At 56.6% G+C, this 22,430-nt stretch overlaps 2 protein-coding genes across 9 annotated transcripts in view; one reads left to right on the top strand and one right to left on the bottom strand.

Annotated features, from left to right (window-relative positions):
* The window catches only part of CDH23 (cadherin related 23), a 176,130-nt gene that overhangs the window by 135,340 nt on the left and 18,360 nt on the right, over positions 1-22,430 (top strand). For 6 of the 7 annotated variants that reach the window (XM_015633531.2, XM_015633529.2, XM_015633536.2 and 3 more), the window contains exons 28-37: positions 1,593-1,653; positions 2,519-2,667; positions 3,658-3,793; positions 3,966-4,354; positions 4,447-4,548; positions 4,750-4,752; positions 6,110-6,259; positions 6,958-7,086; positions 7,220-7,348; positions 8,328-8,555. In XM_015633531.2, the coding sequence (XP_015489017.1) occupies positions 1,593-1,653; positions 2,519-2,667; positions 3,658-3,793; positions 3,966-4,354; positions 4,447-4,548; positions 4,750-4,752; positions 6,110-6,259; positions 6,958-7,086; positions 7,220-7,348; positions 8,328-8,555 (1,476 nt within the window). Of the gene's footprint in view, positions 1-1,592; positions 1,654-2,518; positions 2,668-3,657; positions 3,794-3,965; positions 4,355-4,446; positions 4,549-4,749; positions 4,753-5,081; positions 5,414-6,109; positions 6,260-6,957; positions 7,087-7,219; positions 7,349-8,327; positions 8,556-22,430 lie in introns of those variants that run through there. The other variant, XM_019007292.2, reaches the window with a different exon arrangement.
* On the bottom strand, positions 11,585-21,832 carry VSIR (V-set immunoregulatory receptor). 2 transcript variants are annotated; one of them, XM_015633538.3, is made up of 7 exons: positions 21,624-21,832; positions 16,612-17,070; positions 15,889-15,936; positions 14,544-14,651; positions 13,159-13,186; positions 12,533-12,717; positions 11,585-12,299 (listed from the first exon to the last, which is right to left on the bottom strand). In XM_015633538.3, exons 1-7 carry the CDS (start codon positions 21,685-21,687, stop codon positions 12,262-12,264), a joined length of 930 nt encoding a protein of 309 aa, XP_015489024.1. In that variant the 5' UTR covers positions 21,688-21,832; the 3' UTR covers positions 11,585-12,261. The 2 variants fall into 2 exon arrangements, with proteins under 2 accessions (XP_015489024.1, XP_015489023.1); XM_015633537.3 differs by having other exon boundaries at positions 12,533-12,720; positions 21,624-21,826.

Raw genomic sequence — 22,430 nt, 5'->3', positions numbered from 1 at the left:
TAATAAAATCAATTTATTAATTTTTATTAAAAAGCAAATGCCTGGGCTGACCCATATCACCTAGTTAATGAACCAGAGCTTCAGGCTTGGGGTGGGCTGGGAAGAAGATGCCCCAAGAGGTATTTGCAAGGTGCAGTCGGCTCATCCTGAAATGCAGCCTCCTGGGCATGACAGGGCAAGGAATGGCACAAAAAGCTGAAAAGATTTGCCTCCCATCCCTTCTTTTTTCCTCCTCTGGCTGCATGATAGCTTTTCCCTGTGCCATGGCAGGGCAGCTGGTCTGCCTGGGCATCGCTTGCCTGCTGCTGCGGGGCTCATCCATCCCACGGGAATGGAGACAGCCCAGCTCTGCCTCAGGGAGCCCAGCAGGTGAAAGAGCTGGTTTGGGAGGGAGAACTCCCCACCCTGAAAGGAAGTCCTTGGTGGACCGTGGAATGAGCCACAAGCAAGATATAAACTGGTCTGGGGCCAGGAAAACAGCATGTGTGGGTGCAGGGGTGAGAAATACAGAGCTCAGGAGTTTCCAAGTTTCCTGCTGGTGCAGGGGGACTTGGTGGAAGGGAGCAAGAGCAGTTCAAGGCACCTCAAAACCACCTTTCAGAGGAGCATCTCTGACTCCTGACACTGTTGTGGGGGGCTGGGGGTGAAAGCCCTCACTCTTCCCACTACATGTGCATCCTTTGCAGCAACCTTCCCTCTCTCTGGTGTAAATCTGGGTGCAAACCTTCCCGGGAAAAGGGAACTGCTGGCTAGTATTGTAGAGAGAAGATGAGGCAGATGTCTTGCAGAGGGAAGCAGGGAGAGAACAAAGTCTCAGGCATTCTCTGCATCCTCTCCCCGGTGCTTTGTGAGCGGCCACGCTGCGATCAGGCTTTGGTGTTTTGTGGGGAGTGGGTTTTTGCCGAGAGAAATTGCAGGGGCTCGGTGCCAGCTGGACTGGAAGCCCTGGCCCTGCTGGTCACCGCCAGGTCCCGCTTCCCAGCTGCCGGCTGTGGGCTGGGGCTGTGGGGAAAGCACTGCAGTCTTGTTCAGTGACACCAGAGGGGACCCGTGCCTTGGTTTTCCCAGGGCAGGCTCCGTGCCGGGGCTGTGCAGTGCATCAGAGCCGAGGGGCGCTCCCCCCGCTGCCCAGGGGCTCACAAAGGCACTCCAGGCTGGTTGCATTCACGTTTCCTTTGGCACTTTTTCCTTGTGCTGCTACTTGGGTGACTCACCAGGATGCCGTGGGCTGCGTGCCCACCAGACACGGGAGCAGCTCCCCCTGCTCAGCTCAGTCCATCCCTGGTGGCATCGCCACTGGGACAAGCATTGGAACACAGGGCAGGATTGATGGAGGCACCTCCTGCAGCACACAGAGCCCTGGGACTTGTGGTGTGATCCTGAGGCTCAACTCCCACCTCAACCCAGCAGCCGAGCTCCTGAGCCCTGTCCCTGCTGTCCAGTGATATGGGGAGGGGAACTTTGTTTTCTATTTGGTAAGCTGCCCAGCTCAGGTGGAGGAGCAAGATGTCCAGCTTTGACAGGGTAGGAGGGCTGGTCCTTGTCTGGAATTCTCTGCCCCTCACCTCTACTCCTCTGCTTTTCTCATGAAGGTGAAAGCCACCGACGCGGACGAAGGCATTAACGGGAGAGTGTGGTACAGGATTGTCAAGGGTAAGTCCAGCTGCCCCTTCACTCGTCAGGGAGATTTTCCCAGGCTCGACCCAGCCTCGAGAGGTTGAGCTTGCCATCCTCTTGCACTTTGGAACCCACAGAACCTTTTCTCCCAGCCCTAAGCAAAATTCAGCTTTAGGGCTCGTTGCTGGAGAATGATTTGTCATGGATGGACACCTAGATAGAATCCTAAAATCACAGAATGGTTTGGGTTGGAAGAGACCTTAAAGTTCACCTCATTCTAACCCCCTTCTATGGACAGGGACACCTTCCACTATCCCAGACTGCTCCAAGCTCCATCCAACCTGGCCTTGGACACTTCCAGGGATCCAGGGGCAGCCACAGCTTCTCTGGGCTGCCTGTGCCAGGGCCTCACCTCCCTCATAGGGAACAATTTCCTTCCAATATTCCATCTATCCCTGCCCTCTTTCAGTCTGAAGCCATTCCCCCTTGTCTTGTCACTCCAGGCCCTTGTCCCAGATCCCTCTCCAGCCCTCTTGGAGCCCCTTTTGGCACTGGAAGGGGCTCTGATGTCTCCCCCTCCAGGCTGAACGCCCCCAGCTCTCCCAGCCTGGCTCCAGAGCAGAGTGACTCCAGCCCTTGGAGCATCTTTGTGGCCTCCCCTGGACTCACTCCAACACATCCACATTTTTCTTAGCTGATGAGATTCTGTAGTTCCTCCTGGCCTGACTCAGAGCCAAACACTGATGTAGCTGAGTCTGGTGCAGCCAGAGTTGATGGGGCTGAAGTTTTGCTGAGTAATCTCCCCCCAATAAAGCCCCCCCAGGGAGGGCTCAGTGTGTCACCAGGATGGATGTCGAGGCAGTGGGCAACATCCCTCTTGTTTCTTCCCACCCCTCACCAGGAAACGAGCACAACCACTTCCGCATCAATCCCAGCACGGGGCTGGTGATGCGAGGTGTGCGGCACCTGGACAGGGAGCAGAACTCCTCCCACGTGCTGGAGGTGGAGGCCTACAACACGGAGCAGGGGCCCATGAGGAGCTCCGTGCGGGTAAGGACCTCGCAGCCACCGGGGGCTGCACGGCAGAGCCGTTCGCGCAAAACGCTTGGGGCGCTTGGCCCTTCCCAGTGCTTGTACAGGAAATTAGAAAGACCTGGCCTGAAGATGCTGATGGAAAGTCTCTGGGGCTTGCTCATGGGTAGAGAAGGGCTTGTTGCTGGGGGGAGTTGTTTAATTTTTCTTTTTTTCCTGTGACCTTTTGGTGCCATTAGGCTGCTGGGTGGTGCAGCAGTCGCTCAGAGGGAGTCCTACTCGCTCAGTGAGACACGGCTCTGCTGCTGGGAAGAAAAGCTGAGCCTCAGTCTGTTGAAGACCTGTGTGTCCTGGCCAGGCACTATTTAAATAATCCAGGACCTAGTGGTGGCAGTCTTCAGCTGCAGCACTCCAGCTTCCCACAGTTCCCACAAACCCAGCCCTGCAGTTGCATCTATTCTTAGACCCAGTGGTGGGGTGGGCTCTGGCTGGGTGTGAAGTGCCCCGAGCACCAGCAGCAGGCAGAAAACCAGGAGAAGGAAATGTGTTCCCTGGGGAAGCAGCACTGAACTTGGAGCAAAAGTTTCCCACCGAGTTGCCAGTGTTTCTGTGTTGTGAGGTCTCCAAGGGTTTGGCCAGGGGATCCCAGAGGATGGGGGAATTAATGTAGCCAGTGTAGCTCCCCCCCAGCAGGGAAAGACTGACTCACTCCAACCCGCAGGGCTTGCTTGGATCCGCGATGTTAAACCGCTTGTGTTCACTCTCCGTCACGCGGTGTTTGAAGAGATTGCCACAGGATCATGGAATGGCCTGAGTTGGAAGGGACCTTAAATCTGCCCTAGTTCCAACCCCCCTGCCATTGTCAGGGCCACCTCCACCCGCCCAGGTTGCTCCAAGCCCTGTCCAGCCTGGCTTTGAGCACGCTGGAAGGCTTTCTCCGTGAGCACCACAAAGGGTTTGTTTCCCAAGCTCTCCCAGCTCACACAAAGTTTCTCCCGGGCTTCCCAGGTGATTGTGTACGTGGAGGACGTCAACGACGAGGTGCCAGTGTTCACCCAGCGCCAGTACAACCGCCTGGGGCTGCGGGAGACGGCGGGAATAGGGACCTCGGTGGCAGTGGTCCGGGCCACCGACCGAGACACAGGTGGGAAGGGCGGGGTGAGGGACACCCAGTGTGGGGGAGAGCGGTGAGATCAGCTGGATCGTGGCTTGGCTGGGCTGAAATCCCGTGGGATGGGCTCTGCTGGGGGCAGGCATCAGTGGTGCCTGCCTGTTCGGGGTGGTTGGTTCAGCCACGGCTCCTGCTCCCTCCCCAGGGAAAGGGGGCCTGGTGAGCTACAAAATCGTGTCGGGCGCAGAAGGGAAGTTCGAGATCGATGAAAGCACGGGCCTCATCACGACCATAGAGTACCTGGACTACGAGACCAAAACCAGCTACCTGATGAATGTCTCTGCCACGGACCAAGCGCCCCCCAACAACCAGGGCTTCTGCAGCGTGTACGTCAGCCTGCTGAACGAGCTGGACGAGGCTGTGCAGTTCTCCAACAGCAGCTACGAGGCCGTGATCATGGAGAACATCCCCCTGGGCTCCGAGGTGCTCCGTGTCCAGGCTCGCTCCATCGACAACCTCAACCAGATCACCTACAAGTTCGACCCCAACACCAACCCCCAAGCGCTCTCCCTCTTCAAAATCAATGGGGTCACGGTAAGCAGACGCAGCGTGGTCCCTCCTGGCTTGCTTGGGCACTGTGAGCTTTGGTTTTGGTGGCCCACACAGCTGTTGCTCATGCTTGGCAGGGTGTGATCACGGTCAAAGGCCAGGTGGACCGAGAGAAAGGGGATTTCTACACTATGACAGTGGTGGCTGATGATGGAGGACCGAAGATTGACTCCACAGTGGTGAGTAGCTTCTCCCAGCTTCCCCACTGTCAACCTCAGGTCACCTCCCTCTCCCACCTCAGGCTCAGCCTGTCCTAGCTGAGCTTTCTGCTCCAGCTTCCAGGGTTGGGAAACCCTAACCTGGGGGAAAACCTGCTAAAACAATTTTGAAGGAGGTGAATTTAGGGGTCTTGAAATGCTCCTCGGTGGTTTATGTTTCAGAAGGTTATATTTAGCAGTTTCACAGGCAGCCAGGCAGGGGGTGATTTGCATTTCTCTGGCAAGTGCAGGCCCAGCCCACGAGTGCAATGGCTCTGCTCTCCACACCGTGCTCTTGTCTGAACCTCTCCCAGGGCGAGGGGCAGATACGCCAACCTGAGCTATAAAAAAACACAGGGATGCCCCAAAGGTGGAGCTGCCAAATCGCTGCAGAGGGATACCCATGACCCCTGGCACTGCTGTGGTAGGATGCAGGGTTAACCCACACTTCCTCATCCCTCACTAACTCCTCATTGTTTGTGTCCTCTCTTTCTCCCTCTGCTTTCCTCCAACAGAAGGTAAGCGTGTCCAAGGTGCTGAGGACCAGAATCCCTCCCAAGGTCCAGACTGAGCTGCAGGGAAGGACTGGGGTGGAGGTCTCCAGCGCTGTCCCACCAGCACCAGCCTCCATGCCACCCCCAGGACGTGGGGCAGCCCCGGGAGCCGCCCTGCTGCTGGCAAGCAGAATCCCAGCTCCCTACTCTGGCACTTGGGACAGCAGCTGCCGGATCTGCCGCAGAGGCTGAATGAGCTCTCCCTGCTCCTGGCTCTGTGTTTTGAATTCAGCAGCAACAATAACTGAATCACCCCAGGGCGCACAGCTCTCTCCCCAGCTTCCTCCCGGGATGTTGTCGCATTCAGCCTGGCCGCACCTGGGAGCTTGGGGCACCCGTAAATAAATCCCCGGGAACAGAAAGGCTCTTCCTCTCTCATTTCTGTGTTGCCCTGCAGCACTTTGATTGCAAACTCGATGAGAGCATTTCCTCTGCCTAATTGTGGCCAAGGTAGCCGGGTCCCCTTCGAGCATCTCGTGCTCATGTGCCTTTTTCCCGGAGGGAGCTCAGGTCTCCTCCTCCACACCCAGCTTGCCCTGGTTGAGTTAAACACACTCAGCTCTGCCTTCTTTGTGCCCATTAAAGCAAATCCTGCTGCTGTGAGCATGGATGAAATCACTGCTAGGGAAAAGTGTAGCAGGAAAGGGTCACCCTGCAGCAGCCCGAGCTGCCCCGTGCCCGGCCACTTGGAGGATAGAAATCAGATGATGTTCCACAAAAAAACCACACTGCTTGGGAGATGCAGCAGCCTTGCACTGTTTTTGCACCCTCCAAGCATCCCTCCTTGTCCTCCTCCTTTGCAGGCAGGGATGTAACTTCAGCTCCTGGGCTCAAGCAGCTGCCTGATTCCCACGGGTGGATGGATGGCACGCTGTTGGCACCTCAGAGGGGTGTGGTGTGTCGGTGGCGTGCCGGGGTGCCAGGGTGGCTGTCGATGCTGGGTGGGCAGGGGTCTGCCCCATGCCCTGAGCCCTGTGCCCCCCTCACAGGTGACCATCACGGTCCTGGATGAGAACGACAACAGCCCCCAGTTCGACATCACCTCTGACTCGTCTGTAAGCGTGGCTGAGGACATCGCCGTGGGCAAGAGGGTGGCCCTGGTCCTGGCCCGAGATCCAGATGCAGGCAGGAACGGCCAGGTAGGGAGGGAGACGTTTGGATGATGCTCTCAGGCATGTGGTGTGATTCCTGGGCTTTTCTTGTGCAGGGCCAGGAGGTGAACTCAATGATTCTTGTCCCTTCCAACTTCTTTGAGGCTGTGTGTCATGTTTCACTGACACAGAAATCCCCCTGCCAGCATCCTCCCAACCCCTTCCCTGTGCGTCCCTGCTCCCTGTGAGAGCAAACTCTCGTTGTTAATGCCAGTGGTTTTTGGGGGGGTTGTGAAGTGAGTGCCAGGAGGGGGAAAGCATCGTCCTTGGGCTATCTGGGGCAAAGAGCTCTGTGGGGCAAGTGTCAAAAGGAGCCCTGCAATCTGAAAACCAGCTGTGGCCTCTCCCGCCATGCAGGCCAGCAGCAAAGTCCTTGGCGGGCTGAGCAGGAAGCTCTCTGACATTTGTTATTTTCATTACCCTGCAGACGAGCATTAATGAGGTCCCATCACCCTTAATAACAAAAATTGCTGGCAGCATGGGAGCTGCCAGGGGGTTGGCCCTGTTTGCTTTGGGGTGGCTGCAACAAGCCAGCACACCTGCGGATCCCTCTACATCAGACTTTTTCCAAAGCTGAGACATCTTAGGGAGGGATGCTGGATTTATTTTTGTAGGGTCCCCTTTCTCCTCTTCCTCCTCAGCATCACTCTGCCTGCCCTGGTTTTTATTCCCTGCAATGTTTCCAGGTGACTTTCTCGCTGACGTCGGGGAACATCGGCCGGGCTTTTGAGATCCGTACCACCAACAACACCTACGGCGAGGTGTTTGTGGCGCGGCCGCTGGACCGGGAGCTGCTGGACCACTACACCTTACGGGTCAGCACCAAACCACCCCCACTAGCCCCCTGGGCTTCTGGTTTGAGCACTGAGGCTGTTTGCTTGGAGCTGTCAGCTTCAAGACTGAGCTTTTTTTCCCCCCTTGAAAATACACCCCCCACCCCCACCGCAGATCCAAGCGTCGGATGGCGGCGTTCCTCCCCGGAGGAAGGAGCACATTCTACGAGTGAACATCCTGGATGTCAATGACAACCCCCCTGTCATCGACAGCCCCTTCGGCTACAACGTGAGCATCAGCGAGGTGAGCACCCAGCTCCTCTCCTTCCATCCTCCCAGGGACAGGTCTGACGCCAAGGCAAGTGGGGACAGCGGATTGTCCCTTGCAAGCATCACCTTGGGTCGTTTGAGCGTTAGCTGACCCCGTGCAAACATCATCTCTGGTCATTTGATGGTCGGAATCCCCGTGCAAACCTCACCCTTGGGTCATTTAAGGATCGGTGGCCCCTTGCCATCCTCACCTTGGGTGATGCAAGGGTTGGTGACCCCTTGAAAGCCCTGACTGGTGATGTACTCCTAGTTTTGGGCTGGGAAAAAGCAACTCAAGCCCGTGAGGCTGCAGGGACCAGCCGGAAGGAGAAGTGGCTACACACCCATGGAAATGCCACCAAAGTGACACAAGAGACTGTGCTGTGCGGAATAAGAATGGCTTTCAGGAAGCAGCTCAGCAAGGGCTAGATAATTAAGCAATAAAACACAATCAGGCATGAGAAAAGACAACTTATTTCCTGACAGTTTAATTCCTGGACTGAGGCAGGGGGGGATTCTCAATTTGGTGATGAAAAATGAAATATGAGTAATAGCCAGTGCCACTTAGCCGTGAGGAACTGCTTCTCGTGATTTATAGCTTAGCATTAAGGATATTGCCCTGTTAAGGTTTTCTTATCTATTTAATACATGTTCAGAGCAGGTTGAAGAACAGAATTTCTGTTTTGATTTTCCCCATAATGGGACTATCCAAAAATAATTAGCCAAGCTCTGGGTCCATTACACAGCCTTCACCTTTGCACACCCTGTGGGTTTTATGCTCTTCCAGGCTGTGCCAGACTAGATAAGACATAATGTGCAGCTTTCTGCTGAGCTGCTGGGTGCTGGGGCAGCAGTTTGGAGCCTCAAGCGCGTCAGTGGCCTCTCCGTATTAGGATTCCATTATTAATTAGGTATTTTATATGTGATGAGGCTCGTGGGATTTATGCCGCGTACCTCTGCTGCTCGCCCTGCAGAACGTCGGCGGCGGCACGGCGGTGGCCCAGGTGCGCGCCACCGACCGCGACATCGGCCTCAACAGCGTCCTCTCCTACTACATCACCCGAGGGAACGAGGACCTGACCTTCCGCATGGACCGTGTCACCGGCGAGATCGCCACCCGGCCCTCCCCGCCGGACCGCGAGCGCCAGAGCTTCTACAGCCTCGTGGTCACCGTGGAGGACGAGGGCAACCCCTCCCTGTCGGTGAGCCACCAAAATGGGCCCTTCGGGGGCAGGACGGGGCTGGGCAGCGCTGTGGGCATTGAGCCAGCATGAGAGGGGAGGAAAAGGAACAGGGTGTGATGTTTTGGTGACTCGGGGTCCAGACCTGCTGCACACAGATTTGGCTCAGAGTCTCCTTCGATGCCTGGTCCTGCAGGGCCCTCCCTCGCAGTCGTTCAGCAGGCTTTATCTCCCATCTCCAAGTGCCAAAAAGTATGAGCATCCCTAAGGGAAGTGTGCAGGCTGCTGCTGCCACAGCAGGCTCTCAGGGGTCTGGGAGGGCTCCAGATGTTGCCCACCCATCTTAGCACTGGGAGCGGCTGGAGCAGCAGCTCCACTGCAGTTCTGCTCACCACTGATGTCCACTGTGGTCCTTGTCAATGAGAAGAGCTCTGGTGATTTTGGCAAGGGCCAGGAGTGTCAGGACAAGGGGCCATGGCTTCAAAGTGAAAGGGGGCTGATACGAGATGCCACGGTCTGGGGAAGTGACTCTTTGGCCACTTGGTTCATTGTTTGTCCCTCTGAGGGTGACTCTGGCATGGGAGAGTCCAAAGAGCAAATACCACGTGGGGCATTTTCCAGCTCTGAGTCCCTTCTCTGTCCACGTGTCTGCAGAGCGCTGAGCGAGCACCTGCGTGCACAGGCGGTGAGATGGGCTCACCTCGCGTGACACTGCCACGCTTCCTGTCCCCCAGCTCCACCTGCTATCTCTCACCATCTCTCTGCTCCGACAACAGAGCTCTGCCTGCAAAGCCCTGCCCTACATTTTGATGAAACAGGTCACAGCCAGCAGTGCAAACTGTGGATGTGATTCTCACTTCGGGCTTTGCACTCTCAGCTCCTCCCTCACGGCTGGTTCACGCTCCAGCTTCTGCATTACCACCTTTTGCATTAGTTGTGTTGTCACTGAGGCTTAAACCTAGGTTAGCCTCTTCCCCCAAAACGAGAGAAGGCAGCACATGATGCCACCAGCTCCTCCTTGTCCCCGTCACTGTGGGAGCATCGCTGATGCTGGCGTGCTGAGGAATGCCATGTGCTAAGCTGGCAAATCCCGTTGCCGTGGCAGTGGCCTCTTCCCTTCCCGGTGCCAGCGAGGACAAGTGGCACAGCCTATCGCTTCCCGCTGTCCCAGCAGCCCTGCCTGTCCCCAGAGGCTCTGCTGTGTGCCCACCATGTCACCAGCACACGTTCTGCCAGCAGCCACAACCCAAATCCCAGAGGCACAAAGTGCCCAGTGACCCAATTCCTGAGCGGAGAGAAGAGTTTTGGCCCTTTGCAGAGCTTGAGGACACCCAGGTCTTGTGAAAGGCTGTCTGGCGTGTTGCTGGGTGCCCGCTGGCCTCATGCCTGGCTGGGGAAATGATGTCTGACAGGGGCCTGCTGCCTGCCAGGAACTCCTCTTTCACAAGGAGCTCCAGGCTGATGCAACAATGCACAAAAGGGGAGGATTGTTCGCAATTTGTACATCTATCCATGGGTTTTGAGGTTTGGCCTTCTCTGCGTGGGAGAGGCAGAGGAGACAGAGCTGAGAGAGGACTGGGAAGTCCTCACTTGGAAGTGGTGATCTGGGATACCCAGGGCAGCACGGGAGCAGGGAAGACTGGCCAAGAGGAATCTCTTGGGAGCTGGAAATGTGGGAACAGAAGGATAAAAAGGAAAATACTGATAAAAGGAAAATATTTTCATAAAAAAGCATTGCAGGGGAAAAAAAAGCTTCACAAGCTGGTGAGCTGCAACTGGAAGGTGTGTGGGAATTGCAGGAGCAAGGCAGGGTGGACCCTCACTGCCCAAATGTTGATCTTGGGGTGGGTCACCATCACCAGGAGCATGTGTCATCTTCTCCAAGGCAATGGGGACCAAGGTGGGGGCCCAGCACCCCTGTGCCAGGTCTCTTGCTCCAGAATGCGTGGAAGCCTTGGAAGCCATTTCTTCTCTCTCCTAGAAGTCTTTAGTTTTCCTTCTGGAGGGAAAACCAACGCCACTCAGTGTCCCAGCATGCCACACCAGAGCCTCTGGCAGAGAGCTTAGCTCTGCCTGCAGCACCGGGTATCCCAAAAAACGGGGTTCCTGCCGCACAGAGCAAAACCTGTTCCCAACAAAGCTTCGTTCTGTCATCCAGCAGTGCCTTCATTAGGGAACAGGGCAGCTTGGAGAGGGTTTCGAAGCCGTTAAGACCTGCAGGCAGGCAAAACCCTGGCGTGCCTTTCCAGCTGGAGCTGCTGGGACAGGGAGAAGGAAGTGCTGGAGGCACCAGGTGCTGGATTCCCCAGCAAAGCCAGGAAGGGGCTGAGCCGTGGGTGACGATAAAGCACGAGTCCTGTTCTCAGGAAGTTCCATCCGTGGTACATGGGGCGGGGCTGGCTTCTCCTTCACCCCTGAACCACCTCGAGGGTGCTCCTGCTGAAGCCAACGCTGGATTAATCAAATCCTGAAGCAGCCTGGGGTGTCCCCAGCCCATTCCAGAGGCAAATGCTGTTCCCCCCAGCCATGTAGTGTGGAAATTCACGTGCTGCTGGGGATGCTCTGCCTGGCCACACTGCCTGGTTGCTCAGGTCTGACTCTGTTTTGCTATGACTAATGTTTATGTTTGTCTCGTGGCCCATTTTTTTACCCACCCTACAACAGAAAGAGAAACAAGAGTAAAAAAAAAACAACAACAACAACCGAACACACTCTGAGTAACAGCATCTGCCACAAGGTCTGATATCATCACTGGGGCTGAGTCACGCAGGAGCTGTAGTTTCTTTTGGATAAGCAATGCCAGAGGCTGGGTCCAGATGCTGCAAGAGCACCGCTCAGGGCATCAGAGTCCTCTCACAGTGGCCCCAGGAGGGCAGGGGGAAGCCATCCCTAGCATTTCCCACTCTGTCCCCCCATGCCTCCACCTCTCCACAGGGGCTCTGGGCCACCTCACGGGAACATCCTCCAACACCCTCCAGATGAACTTCCTAATTGACAAGCATTTAAAAAATAAAACAAAACAAAAAAAATCCAAATGAAAACCATAAACATCCTTTTTTCCCTTTTAATCAGCACTGATCATGAAACAAACAGAAAGATAAATTGCCCTGATCCCAAGCCAAGGATAAAACTGCAGCAGAAATAAGGCTCCTCCCAGCATGTGTCCTGCTGAAAAGGCAGCAGCAGCACAAGTCCACGGCCATTTCAAAAGGCTGGTAAGGAAAGAGGGCTCTGGTGGCAGCAGGGCGCCTCTCCCCTTCCTGTTTTGCAAAGAAAAAGGTAGTACAAGGTTGGCTGGTGATCCTGTTTTGTTCCATGCTGAATAAAGTATTTTACCATCCACTCCCAGAGAGGATGTTCAGTCAAGGATCCAGAGGCGTGTTGATGTTGCAGAGCTTAGACCCTGGCAATAAGTTAATCCTCAGGGAAGCCTGCAGGTGCAGGACATCCTTCCATCCCCACATCCTCAATTTCCAGCTAGTCTGTAAAATGTGAGCAGTACAGAGCCACGCACTTCTCCATGGAAACAGGTAGTTAAAGATCGAAATCCGAGCAAGAGAGGTTCACTTCCAGTCCCAGAGCAGAGGCAGGATGGGAGACAAGGGCAGGGATCCTTCACACAGCTTCATTTCTTACAGCATTGCTGGCCCTGGCCCTGCCACCCTCCCGGGGCTGTTGTCTTGGTGAGCCTGGCGTGGTCTTCAGGATGTGGTTTCCTCTGGGGTCTTTAGGCTTTCAAGGAATTTGGTGAGTCGGGAACAGGATCTGGAAAAGGGCAGACCAGGGAATATTAATCCAGCTTGCAGCTGAAGGGAAATTATTCCAGGAAGTGGCTGATCTCTGTTTTCGCATGGAAAATACAGGGTTTAGGTCCTTGCCATCTTCTAAGCCGTGGAATTTGATGTCCCACACCAGGTTTGCTGCTGATATTTAACCCCCCCCCCTTTTCCCCGTCCTCCCCACCTCACCCGGTGTCCCCAGAGGGGCTCAGCACTCACCCAGGGTTGGGAAGAAGCAGTCCCCAGGCCCAGGGGGGGACAGGGGGGTGTTGGGCTCCGAGAGCAGATGCCGGCCAGACTCCGAGGGCAGCCTGCTGGCCACGTAGGAGAGCTGGGGCCGGGGCCGTGGCTCCACGCTGGCCGACGGCACCGCCTCGAACACGGGGTTTTCAATGCCCTGGGCGCTGCTGTGGCACAGGAGAGGAGTTGGGGTTTTTATTTCTGGAGCCCTTTTTCATCCCCAGGGGTTTGGCTGAGCATTGGGAACAGGGAAGCAGGGCAGGGAGACGGTTCAGGGAGCAGCTCCTGAGAAGGTGGCACCACCTCAGCTGAGAGCCAACGGGGAGCCCAGTGAACAGGGAAAGTTTAGCCAAAGTGGTCCCAGGCTAAACTCTGAGTGCAGGGAGACACAAGCCCCTGAAAAACGGAAGGGGGCACTTCCCACATGGAGAGAGGGAAGAGAAACAGTGATTTCCCAGAAAGGGAAAGGACTCAGGGCGTGGGTGACACTCTGCTGGGATATGTGCTGGCTTCAAGGGGAAAGAGGAAAGGATGAGACCTTTGCAGGGTTTGGGATGCAGGCTGCAAGGGCATGTGAGGAGCTCGGAGCACGTGGTTTTCCTTACCTATCCATCCTGACAAGCTCGTGGGCACCTGCCAAAGACAAAATGTTTGGGGTGAGTGCTGGCAGCACAAGGCCCAGAGCTGCTGCCAGTGCTGGGTTCTGGTGCCTTATCCACTTCCAGTTCCTCCTCTCCCTTTGCACTGCTCCCTCCCTCACCCTCTTCTTCAGGCCTCTGCTTTGCTCCCAAACCTCCTTCCCTGCATCCCTGCCCTCTCCCACCTCGTCCACTCCCCAGCCCAGCTTCCTCCCAGACTGAGACCACAGGCTCCAAAGAAGGGGAAGAGGCACCTCTGCAGGCATGGGGTGAAGTGAGGTGCAGCTGCAGTCCAGCCCCACTCGTGCCCAGATGCCATCACCCAGCTGTGGCACCGTCCTGGGGCTCTGCAAACACCACCTGGCACTTGGCAGCTCTGTGCTAGGTATTCCCTCGCCCCCTTTGCCCCAGCAGATCCCACAGCCCACCTTACTGGGCTCTGCCTGCCTGCCTGAGCTGAGATGCTCGAGTTCTGGCCCAAAATGTGCCCAAGAAAAGTGCTGTGTGGAAATAACCTGTTCCGTGACCCCTGGCAGGGCAAACCCCCCTGGATTTTGACTGCCCTCTGGGGTGAAGCAGCATCCAGGTGATGGAGGTGGGAGCTGCAGCCCAGCCACTGCTAGGTGGGTGCCTGAGGGGGATGTGTGGAGAGCACAGTTCCCATTCTGGTGGCTGGCACCGTGCCCGCTGCTGCTGCAAAAGCCACTTCTCCAAAGGTCTCCTCGGAGCCGCAGAGCCGCCCACCGAGCTGGGAGAGGAAAACCACGGGGCCCCCGCTTGCCCAAGGGCTGATGAAATGGCTCTGCCAGTTGAGGTGGTGCCCCTTTCCGCTTAATTACCGAAATCTCCGGGAGCCAAGCACGGGCAGGAGCTTAATTACCGAAATCTCTGGAGCCAAGCTCAGCCTGGGATTCCAGGCCGGGGGCAGCAGAGGGGAGACCTGGCTTGCTGCAGTCCTATGGCCATAGACATGTCAGGGGTCGTTTTTAAAGAAGAGGGTGAGAAAAAGTGGAAATAATGCTTTGCAGTCACTTGGAAGGCAAAGCTTCTATTTCAGGTGTGCAGTGGAAGGGAGGGATGAGAAAATTAGATGTCTCTCACGGTGGATGTGGAGCAAAAGGCTGGGCAGGGAGCATCCTCACAGTCTCAGTGCCCTCCTGTCCCACCCTCCTCACCAGCAGCCTGCAGGCATGCCTGGCCCTTCCCAGGACAGCTCTGGCAAGGACCTCCACCTCCCACCAGGCCCGTGGGACTTGGGGCAGCCGAAGCAGCCGATCCCCGTGGGGCACATCCCATCCAGCCTTGCCAGGCTGCTGCAGCCCGGGAGATGAGCTGGGTGTCCCGGTACATACGTCTGCTGCTGGCAGCTTGTCTCTGCTTGTAGATGAGGAGCAGGATGAGGGGCAGGCAGAGGATGCCCACGATGCAGGCGCCCGTGGCCAGCGCGGCGGCCGTGATATCTGCAACAGAAGAGAGCAGAGGTGAACGCTCCCCCTCGCCTTCCCTTTCCTTGGCTTCCCCCCAGCCAAAATTACAGGATTGCTTGTCAGGTCCATCATCAAGTTTATCAAGATCATCCAGCCCGTGTTGCCTCAGAGGTGATGCAAGCGCAGTATTCACACTGGGAAGCGTTGCCAGCTGTGGAGATAAGCTCTGAGGCATCCTGTTAGAACCCTCACCAAAGTCCTTCACTGCTGCAGGACTTCCCAAGGGTTTTGGTCTTCTAGATATGAGGAGAGAAGCCTGGATAAAGGCTCCCAGCAACTTTGGAGCGCTGACTCCCAACCCACTGCCAGCCTCAAAGTGCTCAGGCATCAAAGGGCTTGTTACCCACAGCCTCTGGTAATTAATGTGCCCCTGGAGAATGTCACCCACAGAGGCTCCCAGAAAGGCTGGCAGCCTGCAGGCACATCTGTGGCCACCAAGGCCCCTGTGGGATGGCTGACAGTGAGGCTCCTTAAATCAAGGGCAGGTTCAGCTCCTCTCCTGCACCTCCATCTGAGGAAGCAGCTTCTTGCCCCATGGGCCTGTGTTTTAGGAGGGGATGTTTTTCTCTTTTTTCCTGACAGGGCAGGGTGTCTCAGCACTTGAGACTGAAGGTTAGGGACAAGAAAGCACAGCTCATTGGGGACCAGGAGCTGCTTCCCTTGTCTGGGCCTGCTGCAAAGTTATTTTAGCCAAATCTGCCCATTTAGGAGCCAGTAAAGGGGGATAGAGAGAGGGACCCAGCAAGAAACCAGCTGCACAGTGAAGTGTGGGCATCTCCATGTCTAGACACAGCTCTGGGGGAGCCCCACGTTGTCTGAGCACTCAAGCAAGGTTTGGGTTTCCCCTGCTCGAAGCAGAGGTGACCCAGGCTCGGGGTGTAGCAAGGGGTTCCTGCAGCTCTTTACCTTCCTGTCCCTTCCCATCTGCACGTGGCAGCCAAATCCCTGTTTGGGGAGGGGGCTCAGGTGCTTTAGAACAGCAGGGTGAATGATCCTCGTGGGCTTCAGGACCATCATGTCCAGGTGATGGGCTAAAGAAGGCTCTCCTTATCTGGGGATGTGCCTGTCATGCACACCCTGCTGGGGCAGCACTGGATGCCACCCTGCTGCGAGGCTGCACGTGGGCACTGGTGCTTTGGCAGTGATCCCTAGGGAATACATGGGCCAGGATGGCGAGCAGCACATTGGAAAGAGGGGATTTTCCCTTTACCTTTGCCGGTGGCAGTGTGAAATGTGCAGTTTTGAAGCCCTCCTTTGCCTGCAGAAGAGAACAGAAAAGCTTAGGATTCACTCGGGTCCCACAGAACCCCCCAACCTGCTGGCTGTCCTTGCCTCTTCTCCCTGGTGTTGAGAATGTCATCCCAGAGCAGCCCAAAGCAGGAGTTTAATCCTGGGAAGTGTTCACCCAGATCCCTGCAAGACCCCCTTTCTCCATGGTAGCAGGGCCCATCCCTGACCATGCAGCTTCCTTTTTTTCAGTCTAAAGGAAAAGCTATCTAATGCTGCAAATCAAGGCCAGGAGATGCCTTTCCCCTCCCTCATGCCTCTCCCACTGGGCTGCTGTCCCAAGGTTATCTGTGAGCCCTCACTGGGGCTTGCACCACCAGCCAGCTCCTTTTAAGTTGAGGCTTGTTTTTCTCTCTGCCAGAAGGAGGTTGAAGAAGATCAGTGAAACTATGTACCATGGATTTTATTGCATTCCAGCCTCTCGAGCTATTAAGAGGTTTTTTTCCTTTTTTTTTTTTTTTTAATGTTCTGTTGCTCTCTTGCCCTAATTCAAACCTTCAACATCTGCTGCTCCTTGACTTCTGGAACATGCCCTGCACTTCCAGCATCAGCACACGCTGCCTCCCCATCCCCAGCGCTGCATCCCCCCACCTCCCCTTCCCTGGCACGGATGCAGAGCTGCCAGGGGCTCCTTTTCCCCCCTCACCTCGCTGGATCTGCAGCTCCACGAAGCCGTGAGCCACCTGCATGGTGTGGGGCTTGCCGTGGCCTTCCCTCCTGACCTCCACGGCGTAGCAGCAGTAATTCCCACTGTCCTGCAGCGTCAGGTTCATCACCACGATGTGGAAGGCGCCGTGGTGGTCAGGGACAAACTCCACGCCGTGGTGGCCGCTCTGCCGCCCAAGGGGGGATTTTTGGGAGCCATTGCCCGGCAGCTCGTGGTGCCTGCTGAGGTCGTGGTGCAGCTCCCTGTCGGTGACGTTGCGGATGTGTCTCTTGTCGGAGCAGCTCTGGTCGCCGGTGCTGCTGAAGTACCAGGTTTTGTAGAGCAGGTCGTGGCGCTCGGCCAGCGGGCCGCTGATCCGGCAGGTCAGGGTGACGTTCTGGCCCTCAGGACAGACACAGAGCGAGTACGGGGTGGTGATCAGGAAAGCTGCTGCCCTTCCTGCCAGGGAGAAGGTACTGAGTCAGAGCCTGGCTTTACCCTCAGCTTGCAAACTGCAAACCCACCGCCAGTGCTGGCAAAGCAACCCTAGCATGGGTTGCCCAGAGCAGCTGTGGCTGCCCCATCCCTGGAAGTGTCCAAGGCCAGGTTGGAGAGTGCTCTGAACAACCTGAAGTAGAAGGAAGTGTTGAAACTACATGGTTTTTAACTCCCTTCTAACCCAGACCATTCCAGGATTTTGTAGCTGGGCTGGGAGCACAACTTCACCCTGGAAATCAACTCTGCAGGAGAGACACGCTTGAAATACGGTTAAGCATCAGCAGCAGAGAGGCAGAAGCTTCTCTGGGGCCAGCAGAGGTGTGGGGCAGGGAGGCAAAGGAGGACGAGAGGAGAAGCAAGGCAGAGGGGTTATGGCTTGTGAAGGAGGAAACACAAGCACTGCTGGGCCAGCTGCAAGGGAAAAATAAAAAATAAAAAGGAGCAAAAACAAACAGAAAAGTTCTAGGAGGAGCAGTGGCCCCCCTTCTCCCCCAGATGAGGCGGGGAGCAGGTCCCACCCTCCTTGTTTTTCAGCCCCCAGGGAGGAAATGGGGGAACTGGCTGATACTGACAGCGAGGAGCTTCTGAAAAATGACAACAATTTCCAGAAAGGAATTCTGGAACGTGGGCAGGAGGCGTGGCAGGAGCGGGAGCAAGGGGCACACCGTGGCATCCCCAGCACACGGGTGGGGGGAACTGCTGGGCAAGGGGAGATGTGCATGAGCGGAGGGAAAAGTGCCAAGACAGGAGAGGTTTTGCTGCTCTGGCCCTGCCCCTCCTTCACGTTTGCAGAAGTGCTTACGTCACTTCGAAAGCTGTAGAAAAAGCAGATTCCAGGTTTATTTACTTTGAATTACACCACTGTAAAGAGGTTTCTGGGGCTGGTTTGCAGCAGAGAAGATGTTATAAGGGCGAGATGGGTTTGTTGCTCCTTTTTGGTTTGTTTTTTTTTTTTTATTATTTTATTTTGGTAACATCCTGTTGTGCCATTATCTCCACCACGTTTCGCTTTGAGGTTTCTCGCTTGCTCTGTCGAGAGGGCGTCAATCACAGGCGGGATGTGATGTGCCTGCCCAAGCATCCAGCCAGCCCAGGGGCTCCACACTGCTGGGCCACCCCCAGAGCGTCCTGGCAGTGGAGTCACTGTGTCACCTGCTCTGCTGGAGAGAGTGAAACCAAAAACGTGCCCTCCCCCTGCTGTGGTTATCTCTGACGCGATGCTGCAAGAGCAGCCGCGAAGCCCCTGCACTCTGCCCGAGGGTGCCCTGCGGGGAGACGGAGCCTGTGGGATGGAGATCAGCCCCATTGCACTCCCTGCTCTGGAGCCCACAGTGCCAAGGAGTCCCCAGAGCCAGGGATGCTGTGACCTTTGCCTGGCCACTCTGGCTAATTGTTTCCTGCTCCCCACAGCAGGTGCAGCAGCTCAGAGCTGCTCCGGGACAGAGGTTCCTGTGGCCTGAGCTCAGCACTGCCTCGTTCAGTCTCCTTGGTAAGCCCTGACTTCTCCTCACCCTCGGGTGCTGCTGGGGCCAGGATGCACAGCCAGGCTGGATGGGTTCTGGCAGAGCAGGTCCCCCACCAAAGCCAAAGCGCCGAGCACAAAAGGCACTTCAGATGCGTTTCTCGATACCTGCCACAGAGGGGAAGTGCCCCATTCACATCGGGGCTCTCCTGGGAGCCACAGGAAGGGAAGCCAGGGCTCTATTGGAGGAAGCCACACTTCCAACACCTTCCAAAAGTATCTGCAGGAGCCTTTTGTTTTCCCCCCTCAAGTGGAGTAGGGCCGTCCCGCTCATCCCCGCACAGGCTGGAAGCGCTGCCTTGCTGAAGCGTCCAGCCTCCACCTCCGGAGCTTGATGGGAACCGTCTGGATGGAAAGTCAGCACAGCCCACGCTTTCGGGGAGGGGCAGAGGTTACCATGTGTGCAACCTTCGGCATTACAGGCTTCCCTTCCTTCTCCGCAGCGGGGGAAGGCTCTCGGAAGCCACGGAGCGGAGGAGAAAGCAGCTGGCAGGGCACGGTTCAGCCCAGAGCGGTGCCAGGGCCCTTGGTGCTCCCTCCCCAGGATGTACCCAGGCTTCAAACACGTGCTGGATGCCAGATGGAGCCCAGAGGAAACATCTTCTGGTGGTGTCTTTATACTAAAGCCCATGGATCTTTAATCTCCTGGGCTTGCTCCGTGCCCAGAGCCCAGGCTTGGCTCTTTCCACACCCCAGTCAAACCATTCCCTTTGAAGTCAGAGCTGCTGGCAAGTGCCAAAATAAAGCCAGATGCCCATCTCTGCGCATCTCCAGCTGGTTGGACCAGTTGAGGACTGAGCTGAGAGCTGTTGTCTTGTAACCATCTGGTAAAGGCAGAAGAGGCCTCAAGCAGGTGCCAAAAGTGCCCCTTTTCCTCTTTGGCACCTCAGTAACTTCATCTCCAACCAGTGGCGTCGCACCGGTGCGGTGCAGAGCCCAGTGCAGTGTTGGTACATACCAGTGCTGGTATCACTCTCTAGACACCTGGGAGCTCTGCTTTCAGACAAAACAGAAACACAAAAAAGTGCAGAAACCTGACCTGTGCTGCTTGGCTGACCAGCAGCTTAAATAAATCAGGATCTCACACCAAATTCTGTGTCAGTGACCAAGAGCCTCTCCTGGCTGCTTCTCCTGTGTTTGGTCCCCAGCCCTGGCAAGTAGGTGTTTGCTCTGCACTCCTGTGCTTGCCAGAAGTGATTTCCACATCAGGCCGCTTCTTTCCACTCTGCGGAAATCTGCAGGGATCGGGGGGATGGAGCCTTTGGAGGGGCTCACCTGCTGCAGGGGAGGGGCTGCTGGAGACAGAGGTGGAGCAAGGAGCTCTGCTTTCCTCCTCTTCACATCAAAGTGCCCCAAGCCCCATCGTCACTGAGCTGTGATTATGCCCCAGAGTTATCAGCCAGGTGAGATGTGCAGGGGCGTCCATGGCTCTGCAGAAGCACCTCGAGCGCGAGAGAAAGAGGAGAGAAAAAACTTGCTGAAGATGCCTGAGACATGTTAACAGCCCTCATCTCCTGCACCCCAGGGGCCAAATGGCTTTTCCAGCTGTGGGGGTACCCATCATCCAGGCAGCAGAGGGAGCAGCCTCGGGAGGTCCTGCCTTGCTCCTCTCCCAGCACAGCCCTGGCTCAGCGACAGCATTTTTGGGATGAGATTTTGGAAAACCCAGCTTAGCTGCCATCCTTTAGGTGAAGAGGAGCCACTTCCACCTTGCTGACACTTCCACATCCACCTTGCTGCCAGCATCCCCAAGCTGGATGTCTCCAAGGGCTACTTCTCCATCAGTCCCTGCTAAACTTAGCCGGGGGTTCAGAAAGTTTTGGCAGGCGTGGGGTTGCGCAAAGCTCAGTTCCTCTGGCAGCAGCCTCACGTTCAACAACAGCATCCAAGCTCGTTGCGTTGCTGAAGGCCTGAAGCTCAGTCCCAGCACCCCAGATGCATAAATGAAATCTTTCAAATCCCTGTGGAGATGCTGGGAATTGCTCCCTGATGCCGAGACTCGGATGAGAAGCAAAACGTGGTTCAAGCCTTGCTGTACCACAGGAGAAGGGAAGGGACCTCTTGGGGCATCTTTGGGCATCTTCTTCCTCCTGGAGATGCGCTGGCAGAAGTCATGGAGGCAGTCACTCTGTCCCGGGAGAGAGAGTGAAGCCAAGCCCGATGCTCATCCTCCGCCTGCGCAGGGCAGGGAGGGATCACGGTCCTTCCCAGCTTCCTTCTCTGAGTCCTTGTCCAGAGTGGAACCGCGGTTTTAATGCCACCGCCCCTGCTCCACTGCCTGCACCCGGACGCCCGAAGGGAAACGCTGCATGCCAGGGCTGGTGCGGAGTCAGGCATGAAGCAGCCCCCTCCCAAAGCATCCCCCGATAAGCAGCCAGCGAGCTCCCAGCGCTGGGGAGCGCTCCCTCCGGGGAAGGGGAGCTCGGCAGCCGCTCCCCGTGGCCCTGGCCACGGCTGGTTGCCCACCCGGAGCAGCTGCCCGGCACATCCCGGCGGAGCGCAGCATCCTCAGAGAGGGCTGCTCGCACAAATCCCCTCTCTCCGCTCCGCCAGGGCTGCTGGAAGGGGTCTTCTCACCGTGGCACAGCCGGGGACCCCCACCGTGCCAGGGAAAAGCGCCGTGCGGGAACGGAGCAGCTTTTCCAGCCCGGGGTCCCCAGCGGGAGGCTGGCGGGGACAGGGGGCTGCTTTGCTCCCACGCATGTTAGATCAAAGCAGAGGAAGAAAGAAAAAAATAAAAAACACTCTCAGAGTTTTAGAACGGCAGTTCCCCTGCGGCCCCTTTTTTACCCCAGCACAACCAGCACCGTGTGAAACACCGGCTCGATCCCCCCACACGCACACCCCAAAATCACCGCGGAGGAGCGCAAACATCGCCCCAAACACCCGATTCCTTGTGCCGGAGCTCAGCCCCGGGCAGGCGAGCACGGGTGCCCCAGTGAGGAGAGTTTCTCCGGGCAGGGAGGAGAGAGGAAAGCGAGCTGGAGCTTACCGTGGGAAGCCAGCAGGCAGAGCGCAGCCAGGAGCAGCCCGCTTCGGGGGGACGCTGTCCCCATGGTGGCGGGGGGACCGCGGAGAGGTGGCCTCTGCCGAGCCACCGCACCCTCTGAGCAGCCCCGCCGCGACAGCCGGACTCACACACACACACAGACACACAGACACACACACACACACACACAGGAAATTTCATCGCGATTCGCGCTGCAGAGAACAGCGAGCACCCCCCGGAGGTGAGAGGCTGCAGGGAGCACCCGCGGGTGGCGGCGCCTTCGGACCCCACCTCTTCGGGCAGTGGTTGCCTCTGCTGGGTTTCTTCCCTTACGGCCTCACCCAGAGCCAGCTGGTCCCCCTGAGTGCGTTTTTGGGGGATGCTCGCCGGGCCAAGGGGCCCGCGGGTGCTGATTCCTTGGGCCGGGTCGTAACTTCGCTCGCAATCACTGTTTTCCCCTTGTTTGTAAGGATTAAGGAGGCAGAACCCCTCCTGGGATGAACGAGGGCTGGTACAGGGAAGGGTCACTCCGAGCAATGCCGGCTTGGAAAAGGGAATGGAGCATACCCCCACCCCGCCAAAAAAAATGGGAGCAAAGCAACCCCTCCTACAGCCCATTTACACCCTGCCCTGAAATAGCAAAGCAGCCCCGTGGTCTGACACGTAATTCCTCCTGGAGCTTCTCTTCGAATTCCAAAGGCATCAACAAAACCTCTAGCTGCAGCTGAGAGCTGCCTCGTTTCCAGTCAGCCTTCCCTGGAAAGTGGAGCCCGGGACACGTGGGGTTTTACAAACCCGTGCAGGAAAACT

The sequence above is a fragment of the Parus major genome, chromosome 6 (assembly GCF_001522545.3).
Source record: "Parus major isolate Abel chromosome 6, Parus_major1.1, whole genome shotgun sequence".
In the NCBI taxonomy this organism is placed as follows: domain Eukaryota; kingdom Metazoa; phylum Chordata; class Aves; order Passeriformes; family Paridae; genus Parus; species Parus major.
The sequence above is the reverse complement of the archived record's forward strand: the minus strand, read 5'-3'. Positions and strand labels throughout refer to the sequence as shown.